This window comes from Vespula pensylvanica, chromosome 7, assembly GCF_014466175.1.
Source record: "Vespula pensylvanica isolate Volc-1 chromosome 7, ASM1446617v1, whole genome shotgun sequence".
Taxonomy (NCBI): Eukaryota; Metazoa; Arthropoda; class Insecta; order Hymenoptera; family Vespidae; genus Vespula; species Vespula pensylvanica.
Window position 1 is genome coordinate 2,717,492 of NC_057691.1, and position 12,410 is coordinate 2,729,901.

Below are 12,410 nucleotides of genomic sequence, written 5' to 3' on the forward strand. Positions count from 1 at the left end.
GTTCCTTCGTTTACAAAAATTTCAAAATATTCATTAGAAATCTAGAATTTACTCAATCGTATAATATATCTTGGACTTGAAACTTATTGAAAATTATTATCAAACTTTTTTTTTTTTATTATCGTCGATACATTGCACGTTATATCGTATTAATAGATTCAAAGCTTCGTGTGAAAAAATCTTGAGACCATTATCGTTTTACGATAGTTAGAGTAATGAGAAAAAATTTCACTAGTTACAATATCGCATTAAATAACGTTCAGTGCACGGTTCTTTTTCTTTTTACGACACAACTTCGACCCTATTCGCTATGGCTCTTACTTTTTTCGTTACCTGCTGTATGCATTATGCGTACTTAGATATATACGAAACTTCTCTCTCTCTCTCTCTCTCTCTCTCTCTCTCTCTCTCTCTCTCTCTCTCTCTCTCTATCTATCTCTCTCCATTTATTTTCTCCTCTTTTCTCCTTTCCTATTTTCTCTCTTGTGAGAAAGAAAACAAGAGCATACTTTTATGCATGTGGACAGCATAACTTATATCTCCGTCGTGACATGGAAATTAAGGTTTAAAACGTTTCAGAACTACCTCTCCTCGTAAAAAGAAAGTAAAAAAGAAAGAAGTAAAAAAAAAAAAAATGTAAATGAAACGACAGAGAGGTCGGAAACTTTGTAAGGTCGACGTTCTAACGTAAAACTCATTACGTGTCACGCATCGTCGTATCGTTTGTCAAGCATTGAACAACAAATTTTCAATAAAATTTTTCTCGTACAAGCGGTATAAGCAGCAAGACGTATCACGTTATATGGAAATTTTTGGAAAATACCTGTTGTAGAGAAAATGAAGGATATTGGAACGTTTTAACCGTTCAGGATTCATCGTCACGCGTTCGAGCAAAGTAAGTACTCCGTTGATTGATATTTGATACTCGGTGTGCGATCAGCGATCAGCGATCAGCTTTTGGTTATTCCGATCATCTCTCGTGTTCGAGAGTAATATATTATAAAAATTAATGTGAAATCTTTTTCTTTTTCTCTTTTCATCATGTTGGAAATAATACAACAAATTCAAATTACTATTTGTCGTCTCTAAAGAAATTTGTTTGCCAACGAGAACGAGAAATATCTAATTAGATATTCATTGTTGACATCAGCTATAGGGAATCGTGTCGATAATTGATATTACTTAATGAGTTCATAATTAACGACTTTACCTTGCTTCTGTTTCGCGGTGCGAAGTCCTCTTTGCTGGCCTTCCGCCGCTTGTCCTTGAGGATCATTCTTGCCGCGGCGAACGCCATCTTGTCGTGTCTTCGCCCCCTTTCTCTTTCTTACTTATTTCACACCAAAATTGTAATTAAAAAAATATATCGTCCAGCGTCGTTGATAGCGATAAGGAGCACCACCGTTGGTCGACTCCTCGATCCACACCGAACGCGTTCTTAATTTCTCTTAAACGATAACGAAGACGAAAAGGACCGAACTTGTTTATTGCTCATTGACTAACGCGAAGGAGAACGCGCTATTTTATTGCTAATATTACGTGCGTATATTTTTTTTATTTAATCGATAATCGTGTCGATTTCGAAAAAGTTATTCGAAACACGAATCATTAATTTTAACTTTGATTATGGGAGAACATCCTCTCACATTTTCTTTTCGTTTTGTGTTTTTCCTTTCCTTTCTTTTATTTCGTCACGATTTTTCTCTTTAGCCTTTTCTTCCTTACCGTCCTCTTAATCTTCTTTATTTTTCCTTCTTCACGATATCTTCGAAACGGATCGATATTAATATATCGACATATATCTATACAGCCGATGAACACTATCGTTTACGTTATAAACACACAGCCAATGATTTATCTTGAACGCGATTTTGCCTTTTATTCTTGTTAAAGAGATATACTTTATTCCTAAGTATACCACGAATTTCTCTGCTTTCACTTTATCGCGGGATAAAGGCTCGAGAATATCGCGATATTGCTCCCCTCTCTTCGCCACCCTTTTTTGCTTTTTGCAAAAAGCTTGCGAGCAAATCGGAGGGGAACATTTGGTTTGCGACGCGCGAGTGAATCGCCACTCGAACGATGTTTCACGCAATCGATCACCGATCAATCACACTCTCTCTCACTCTCTCTCACTCTCTCTCTCTCTCTCTCTCTCTCTCTCACTCTCTCTCTCTTTCACGACGATCGTTATCTTCTTTCTTCCATTCGATATATCCTAGACGTCTACATTCCAGCCAAAGAAAATCGCGATTGATGCGACTTCATCTTTCGTACGTTCGAACCGACAGTCGTTACTGCAACTATGTCCATAGATCTATAAAATGAAAAAAGGGAGGAAGATGTCGTATTAAACATTTGGATTTTAATTTTTATATCATTTATCCCAGGCAATAGTGTTCCTCCTTTTACTTATAGCTACGATACAACATACTCGGTATAAATACATATATTATAAACGAGATTGTCTTTTTAAGTGTTAAAAATGAATAAAATATTTCGCACGAATGTTATCAAGGGAAACACATCGTAATGATAATTATTTAATTTTACGATAACCTTCGCGAAGATCAAATTTAAATCTCTGAACGAAGATCTACATACTTTTTATTACATATTCTTTGTTATTGGCATCTAATCGTTTTTAAAACGCTACACCTACGCAATATATTTTGCATAGACCATTTTTAAGTTATTCAGCTTCGAGTTTAACGTGTTCCCGGCATTAGCATTATCCCAATCTATATACCTTCACTCTCGCCCCCTCTCCCCGGGGAAATAACTCGGTCGGGCTTTGCTTTGTGTACTGTGCTTAAACGATAAACAATTGAATCGTGTCACATCGATGGAAAATGTATAAACGTGTTCTTAATAATTGACGATACACGTAAAAGGAAATTAATATCGACGACACGGTCATTTTAAAGACAGGACGAAACATAGGACATAATAGAATAATACAGAAAAAAGTTATGAGCATAGATAAAGAATAGCAGGTCTTTTTAAGTTTTAGGATCTCGACGAACGAGATCCCTAAAACTTCGTTTCGTTTTGTTCCGTTTCTTTTGACAAGAACCGTGCCGAAAAAAAGGCAAAAAAATTGAAAATCCCTTTGAACGTAGCGAAAACGCCTCCGGAGAATTTTCGATACCATCCACTTCTCGGTATCTCATCCTCTTTCCTTTCTTTTACATATTTCTTCGTTCGCTCGAAAAATGATATAATCAGACGCTTAAAGGAGGAAAAGAAGAACCGAGAAAAAGAAATTTTTCATACAGTTTTTTTTTTTTTTTTATCCAAGAAAAATCATCTATTCGTATAATAGATGACTATAGTCTTACTTTTATCGTACAAGAAAACGTGTATACAGCTTGACAATTTTGCGATCATATCAATAATTTACAAACGACGATGGCGAATCGATTTTAAATCGAATGCCAGAGATCTGTCTGTACCTACGTACCGACTTATACAACATAACTTGCATTTACGTAAATGTTATTCTACATTTATTGAGCTTATCGTTTCTTTACGAGAAAAGTAAAACAGAACAAAGCCGAAAGAACGAAACTAAAAATCCAATTATATAAATCGTCGAGTCTGAGAATTGCTGCACGAACTTTTCTGTCAATGGATGGTACTTCAATATAATTTGTCGTACTACTATCTCTACAGACTCTTTCATCCTCTCTCTTTCTCTCTCTCTCTCTCTCTCTCTCTCTCTCTCTCTCTCTCTCTCTCTTTCTCTCTTATCTTTTTCTTTTTCTCTTCTTTTTTTTTCTTTCGAATTTTGAAATACGTGAGAGTTAATCTCGTAATACTGAGAATTTTTCCGATCGTTGTGCATTTATATGTAACAACCGAAACAATATATATATATATATTTTTTCTTTCTCTCTTTTTTTTTTTTTTTTAATATAAAGATAATGACAAATGAGAATCAAACGGCACAAGATTATCAAGGAGTCGATGAAGACGTCTCTTGAGAGTCGAGAACGCTTTCGCACGAACGAACGAACGAAGCCTTTTAAATTCCGCGACGTGAAGCACGTCCGTTTGCTTTTTCTTCATCCCTCGACAGAAACGAATCCGTTATGTCATTAAAATGGACAGTTTGGTTCGACTCGGCTTTCTCGTTTAATAAACCATTTTCCATCTCGCAATATACGCAACGATGAGCACGTTCTCGCATCGCGAGAACTCGTCACTGTTAATTAGCCGCAAATTCGATTTCCGCGACGTTACCGGCGATTTCACGTTGAAACTCATCGCGTTGGAAGTATACCGGAGTCACAAACGGAAATTAAACACGTTTTAAAACCGCAGATCTTTTTCAAGAATTCTCTTCCATCATCGTTACCTTTCGAAAAATCAAACGTCACTTTTATATTTTCATTTTATTTCTTTCTTACTTTTTCTTAATTTAACCGCAACACCGTAGAAAAGTGATCTCGATAGAAATCGATAAAAATCAATGAATTTCTTTACCTCTCTTTTTGTTCTTTTCTTTTTGTTTAATTTTTTTTTTGTTATATTCTTTTCCTTTCGTTATATTCTTGTACGGAACTAGTCGCATTATTCGTGGCAAGCTTCTGTACCGCGAAATCGGTACAGAAGCTAAACGAGATACCCGATAAAACGTTCGCCTTTTCTCTCTCTCTCTCTCTCTCTTTCTCTCTTTCTCACTTCCTCTCCCTTCTCTACTCCACTATTCTTCCTTTCTTTCTAGAAAACAAACGTAGAAAACAATACTCGTCCGCATTCGTACCGTCTTTCTTCCGTTCGCGTTTGCCCGCACAACGTTCCCGTTTTTCCAACAAAGAAATAAATAAACTTTTTCTAGGACATGAGGAATAGTTTCAGCTCATACTAACGCTGACACTCGACATTGTGACGTTATCAGTTCTCTGCAAAACGATAAATGCGTATCTGCATATACATATCCGCATATGTGTACGTATAATATACGTATAACCGTGAACTTGCATTTGCAACGATGCTTATATGATATCTACTAAAGTGTAAATCGTTGGATGGAAAGATTCAAAAGGAAACTCAACTGTTTGCATTTCTGATTTATTGCATTTCTTCCGTTCACCGAATATTTCATATCGCGATAAATTGCACGCTTCGAGATATCGCTAAGAAAAGAAACATCTACGTTTCTTTTGTTGTACGGGATGAAAAAAGGTGAAATAAACAAACAAACATACAAAAAGGGAAAGGAAAAAGAAAGAAAATAAAAAGAAAAAAAGAAGAGGAAGAATGATCTCACCATTTCCGGATAAGCTCGTGCCATTGGACTTTATCGATAGGAAAGAGAGAAAATAAAACAAAATAGAAAAAAAGAAAGAGATGAAATCACTTTTCGCGAAAGCCACGTCCGCGTAATAACGTTCCACTATCGCTTTCCGATAGGTTTAAGCCCGTAAATGGAACACATTGTGTTACTTATTTGTTTGTTCTTCTTTTTATTTCTTTTTTCCTTCCTTCCCTTTTTTTCTTCTTTTCTTTTTATATCTATATAACGATAGCTCGTACTATCGTACCGAACGATATATAAAAGATATATTCGAATTTAACGAGATGTAAATCCGAAGACGATTTGTTCTGAATTCGATTCGAGGAAGAAAATTTAAATCGTTACGATAGAGTAAAAATCGTCGTTACCGAATTCATTGGTTTTCCGAGAGTTTCATTTCGCTGGATATTATCGTCCGTTCTACGAACGGACTCGATGAATGAAACGTAAGTAGCAATGAGATCGATATACGCGCTCTCGCATTCACATACACGGACTTCGATAAATTATTTTCTACCTACCCACGAGTCATCTCTATCGTTTTTTCCTGTCCTTTTAATGTTACATGCGTACGTATGCACGATTCTGAACAGAAACGGAATTGAAAAATTTACATTTGAAAGAAAGACGATAAATCTTCTCACTTATTTTTTTTTTTTTTACATATATTCGATCATACAAATTTTTACTATCGTTGTAATCATTTCCATTTTCATTTTCATTTTCATTTTCTTTTTTTTTTTCTTTTCTTTCTTTCTTTTTTCTTCCCTTTTTTTTTACTTAATATTTCTTTTTCTTGATTATAGTGAAATGAATTTATATAGGTCTTGTTATCGTATACGTCGTGTTTATGACGAAATTGCTATCGATATTAGCTTATCTATATGAGAACAGATTTGGTATTACGAGACGAGATATCAATTATGAATTTGAAACGTGTTACAATGGGACCTCTGGGGAATGATTATTAAGCGTGTATACTAATTAAACGTTGTCGTGATTGCCACTAACGATGATTTCACGTTATATCGTTATAATAATAAACACTTTATTACGGACAGTCGAAATTATGGTGCATAAAAGATGGAAGTAACATCCTAAATGTTACATACATATATCGAATCCCTCTCGTTGAGACCGTATTTAATGATTTGGAGAAAAAAAGCATTTCAATTATTTATCTCTTTGAATGTATTTCCAAGGAAAACTTTTTAAATTTAACAACACTAGGGAATGCAACGTAGTTCTAAAACGTTTTAAACGCTTTACAATATTTACCGAGGCAATATACGAGAGCAAGGAGCATGGCACATATCTACATAGATACGCGTAAATACGAACGACCTCTAAAAGCAGATTTTATATCGCGCACGCGCGACCGAACGTAAAAGCTCTACTATGATGTGTTATTATCTTTATATTCCGTTGGAACATATAAAACCTCGCTAAAAAAACTGTGGAATATTATCGAAAATAGATATTACTCGTGGTGTCTCGATGAATACCGGGTGTTCGCGATTTTAACGAATTAAAATCGTTGCTCATGAAAAGAACTTTGTGAAATCCGAGAAACCATATTTTTTTCATTCTTTTTTTATTTTGTTTTCTTTTTTTTTCAAAAAAACTCGTACCATGATTTAAAGAAGAAGAGCAAAAAAAAAGGAGAAGGAATACAATATTTCATTGCGTATTCAATATCTCGACTATTCCATTACATTTTTTTACGAATACTTGAAAAATAAATTGTAGACATCTATATACGTACGTAGATGTATACAATGTGTATGCGCATGTATACATGCACACGCACACATATATATAGAAAAAAAGAAATTACGAGTTTTTCATCGATCCTGTTTTACTTAGAATCGTTACATCAGATAATATGCCTGTTACGTATGTATAGATACGTTGTGACCTGATATCGCACCTACCATATAACAAAAAATTTTTTTCAGTACAAACAACAATATCCTATTCGTTGTCTATCAATTTTCTTTAAAATTTCAAAATGCATTTCCCGTTTCTTTCAAAAATTGTTACATCGACGCAGCTACGCTAATTGAACAAGTTTGATTAGTTTCAAAGAAAGCCTGATACTTGACGATGGAATTTGACGTCTCTCCTTCTGATATTTCTCGAGGCGCTAAACGAAACACTAAACTAAAGGAAAGAAAAAGGAGTAATGGAAGAGGAAGAAAAAAAGAAGAAGAAGAAGAAGAAGAAAAGAACAAGAAAGGTAGACTCAGCTACTTCGAATGAAAGAAGAATGAAGTAATAACGTCGATAAGAGAGGACAAAGAGAGAGAGAGAGAGAGAGAGAGAGAAGAAGAAAAAAAAAGAAAGAAAAGAAGAGCTTTCTATTGAAACTTCGACGAGATTTCCTTAAGGAGCGTTTCTTCGTGAATTCGATCAAAAGGGGTTGAGGGGAAACCGGGGGATGGTATAGGAGGGTACGGAGATAGTAGGAAAAATACAATCTATAACTCTTTGGATGAGACACGAAGAGCCATTCGCATCGAGTCTGCGCTATGAGGGCCTAGAAGAGAAGTAATCTTGAAAATGAAAGAACGTGTAAGCATGAGGAAAAAAAGAAAAAGAAAAAAAAAGATAAAAAGAAACATCTTCTTTTAACTACGAATCCGATTCATACGAAGAAACGTCTGTATCATTCATATTCTCTATCTCTTTTTCTATCTACCTATCTACCTATCTATCTATCTATCTATCTATCTATCTATCTATCTATCTATCTGTCTATTTATTCATTCATCCATTCATTCATCCATCCATTCATTCATATCTTTTATTTTTTCTTCTAAGATAGGCTTATTGAAAATAATTTCGAACTGTGAAAGCTCCGTTTCGAGTGACGATAATTGGATCTTTTATCAATCGAAATTATGAATGTTAATGGACGGATGTCAACGACAAAGGCGACACGAATACGAGGACCAAAGATAAGCACGATGAATCGAGATTTAATGTTTAGACGTCGAACAAGGAGGCTAATGACACGCCGAAGAAATTCAAGGCGTCGCTTTGGAGCGAAATTCCATCGCGTTCAAGCTTCGAACGTGGCACGTAATGCACGCGAGAACCTATCGAGGGAAGTCCCAATGCTTGTGTATTCTCCTCGTTCGATCCGGATGTTCTGGAATCCATTATATCCGATCTCTTCCATAATTAGTACGTGCATTAGATTAAATTAAGATCCTGTTTAGCGGTCGATGCGGAATAATGATTGCCTTTATATTTCCAAAGACAAAATATACGTACGTCCGAACAATCCATTTTTTTACAACGATATTCGATCGGAAAATCGACTCAATAATAAAACAAAAAACCAAAAAAATATATATATATAAATAAATAAAAACAAATAAAAATAAACAGAAACAAAAATGGAAGTGAATATAGAAACCATTGCGAAAGACTATTGTTATTTTCGTCACGATCGACCCATTCAAAAGCTCACAAAACTGTGTATCGTAATTTTTACGAATCGTGACTTTCCGTCTATCTATCTATCTATCTATCTATCTATCTATCTCTCTTCTTCTCCCTCTTCTTCTCTCTCTCTCTTTCTCTCTCTCTTTTTCGCCTGTTACACCACGTTAAAAGCTCAGCAGGATCGGAGGCTTAATTAAGCGAACACCGATTCGTCGCGAATAGGAATGCCGAGTTCGCAAAAACGGGCTCTCGCCTTGACTTAACGGGCCTCCATCACGAATCCCACGAATTAGGCTGAACGACGAGGACACTCTCGTTTCCTATGACGCAAACTCGACCTCGACTATCGTCCTCCGACTCTACAAAGTTAGTAATAAAAAAAAGTATATCGCATTAAGTGATCGCCTAATTGAAAAGTCGGACGTACGGGTCGATCGAACGCGCTTATTGCGTACATTTATGTATGTATGTATGTTTGTATGTATATGTATGCGTGTACAGAGGGAATAAAAAAAATGAGAAAAAAGATGAAAACGATAAAAAGAAAAAGAGAGAGAGAGAAAGAGAGAGAAAAAAGTCAGGAGTTGAAACAGAGTCACAAGGGCTACCGATAACGTGGAATGTCCTTTGGGTTAACAGCCCCTGGTCACGCATCAATGGCCACAAACTCGAAACAAGCGCGATACTCTCTCTTTTTCTCTCTTTTTCTCTTTCTTTCACACACTTACACATCAATGTATTGCCCCTTTAACCCCTTTAACCCTTCCTCTTTCTCCCTTAATCCATCGCCACACAGACGATTCAAGCGATACACGTCAGACCTTCGTTTTACGCGGACACTACTATTATGGATCATTGCTCACAAGTTTTTCCCCTCGCGTCGACAATTTAGTTGAAGGGAAGAAACTATGTCAGTCAGTGTGTCATTATGGAGTGTTCATTTTAAAAGATTCTATAGGATGATAAACTAATTACAGGTTTAAAGTTGTTTTCAAGGAAGTCGATGATTTACTGGATGAAGTAAAAAAAGAAAAGAAAAGAAAGATAAAGTCTATTTAAATGTAGATCAATCTTGTTGTTAGGATCTCGTAATATGATAATCAAGAAAGTTAAACTACTTTGAACTGTAAGGAACTATGATACTACGATTGCACTCGAATCCAAGATTAAATTATTTATTTAATTACTCAGAAAGAACAAAATGTCTATAGAGAAAATTAATGGGTAACTAATATTCGCGAGATAAATATAAATGATATTAATTATCGTTCGTTTTTTCAATGAAGACATTCCTTAAAATACAGAACGTCTTGAAAGGTACTTTTCGTCTTTCGAGTCGTGCGAGAAAGTGTGTCGACGGAAAATAAAGTGGAGCACGAGCAGACTAGGAAAATTGAAATTTCGAACGTGGTCGATTTCTGTCGCCAATTTAAAAGGTAGAAGCTAAAAGCTTTGAAATTCAACATATCTAATACTCGAAGCTTGATATGTATGGTAAGCTATATTCTCAATAATATTTCTCTCTCTCTCTCTCTGTCATACAATTTCCAGCATATCTCGAAACGAAATTCTTAAGCTTTTCTATGTTCATTTTTTGAATTTCCTATGAAATCCGTAGCTATGGATGATAGCAGAAAAATTTTTAAGTCAAAGAGAGATGTTGGTCACCGTAAATGCAGTTAGAACGTCATAAATTGTCCGCTGAAGAGACAGAGAGAGATAGAGAGAGAGAGAGAGAGAGAGAGAGAGAGAGAGAGAGAGAGAGAGAGAGAGAGAGAGAGAGAGAGAGTCATAACATAATCTTGACGTTGACGACGGTTAAGCTTTAACAATGACGCCAGATAAAAGGTGCTGTTCTCGTCCACGCCCACATATGAACTTCGTCTACGTCCAGTAGTTCGTGTCCATTGTGAAAAGACAATTAAAAGTACATTCATGCTATTCGCCTTTGTAGAAAGTACCTATGTATGTATGGAAATTTAGATATTGCACCAAATTGTAAAAAAGAATGGGCGACAATTAAATTCTATTGCTTTGATAGCAGTTTTGCTGCCAAAATAATCTCTGGTAAATTTCTATCGAAAGAAACACATAGGCCGAACAAAAGTACACGAATTAAATACCAACATCGACGATGTAATAAATTTAAATCCACGCTTCGTCTACAAGAAATGATTTTTTTTTATTTTTTAGAATATTTCCATTCAATTCTTTCAACACACACGTGATATGCAAGAGATTACACACACACACACACTTCAATTTTTTTTAATTTTAGCGTACCTATAGATTTTTCAAAACAAAGAAAAGGAAAAAAGAAAGAAAAGAAGAAAAAACATAATAAGAAAATTGTAATTTGTGTCACGAATATCATTCCCTATTTTTATAGGTTTCTGTAAAATGTAATATAATTCGAAGGATTCGGTTCGAGGGATACTCCTTCTGTTTTCCTTTTTCGAACCAATCAGAATTTCATCTTCTCACAGGTTTTATCCAATTGAAGCGAGGCCACACTCCAAGTGATCCTTCCGAAAATCCTGCCTTTCGCGAGTCCAACTCGAGCTTTGTTACTCTCGAGGGCGGTCGTCGGTGCAGGGGTAGTATTGATCACTCCCACGGTGCGCCCTCTTCCATCCTCCTCGTCCTCCGACCACCGTTCTCCATCCTTCCTCTGCATCCTCCGATTTTCCATATTTCGTCTCCTCATCTATCGTCTATCGTCTTTTTCTTAGCTCTTGAGTAAACGTCAAGCGTTAATCCTCCTCCTCCTTCTTCTCCTTCTCCTTTTTTCTTTGTGTCGTTTATCAACGCATATCGGTGCACTTATAGATAGAAATTGAGTTTCTATCTCCTTTCTCATCCACCATACGTATATATATATTTGGATATTTTTTTAGACAATAGTATGAATTTTTCGCAAGAGAGAGAGAGAGAGAGGGAGAGAGAGAATAGCTGAAGTAAACATGTGTAGTTCGTGAACGTTAATCTTCTTACGAGTAGGCAGATATCACGAAACGTGTAAGAGTATTTTAAAAGCCAATATGGAAACGTTCGTTGGTCGTACTTTCCTTCCATTGTCGAAATGCCCATGCATCATTCACATCAGCGTAAATAAAAGATCTCTTTTTCCAGGGAAACTGTATCAGATTTGTTTCCATCCCTGTATTTACGGAAGAGCCACGAACAACATGGCCAGGATTACAATACACGTTTCCTACGTACGTATCTACGTACGTACACATCATACGAACATCCACTGTTAAGCTTGATTATTCATAGGCTCGAGATTTAAATCCACGAAAATAAGAGCGCATTGTAAAACGTAGTCGATTAGTGTCGAGCTATTCAAATTGGTACGTCATTGAGATAAGCGTATACGTGACTGTTAATACCTTCTTTATGTGGGTTCTCCCTCTCGAAAATTGTTCTCACCGATAAAATAGGAAAATGTGAATATTATACGTAATATAAGTGCATGAAAAGACAGAGAATGTGAGAGAGTAAAAAAGAGGGGGGAAAAAAATGAAAAAGAAAAAGAAAGACTAAACGTTAAACCATTTCGTTGGAAAACTTTTCACCGGTATGGTCGGCGAGCTTTACGTTACCGACTAAACTACCACCGGAACTCCGTTCACTGTGAATATAAAAGCATTAG

The 12,410-nt window shown here is 35.8% G+C and overlaps 1 protein-coding gene across 5 annotated transcripts in view; it reads right to left on the reverse strand.

The window, feature by feature from the left end:
• Window positions 1-12,410, reverse strand: part of LOC122630335 (neo-calmodulin-like) — a 90,454-nt gene that overhangs the window by 37,866 nt on the left and 40,178 nt on the right. For 2 of the 5 annotated variants that reach the window (XM_043814738.1, XM_043814739.1), the window contains exon 2: window positions 1,211-2,317. The exons of the other annotated variants lie outside the window; for them this stretch is intronic. In XM_043814738.1, coding sequence (XP_043670673.1) covers window positions 1,211-1,297 — 87 coding nt within the window. In that variant the 5' untranslated portion in view covers window positions 1,298-2,317. The remainder of the gene's footprint in view (window positions 1-1,210; window positions 2,318-12,410) is intronic. 5 annotated transcript variants of the gene reach the window in all.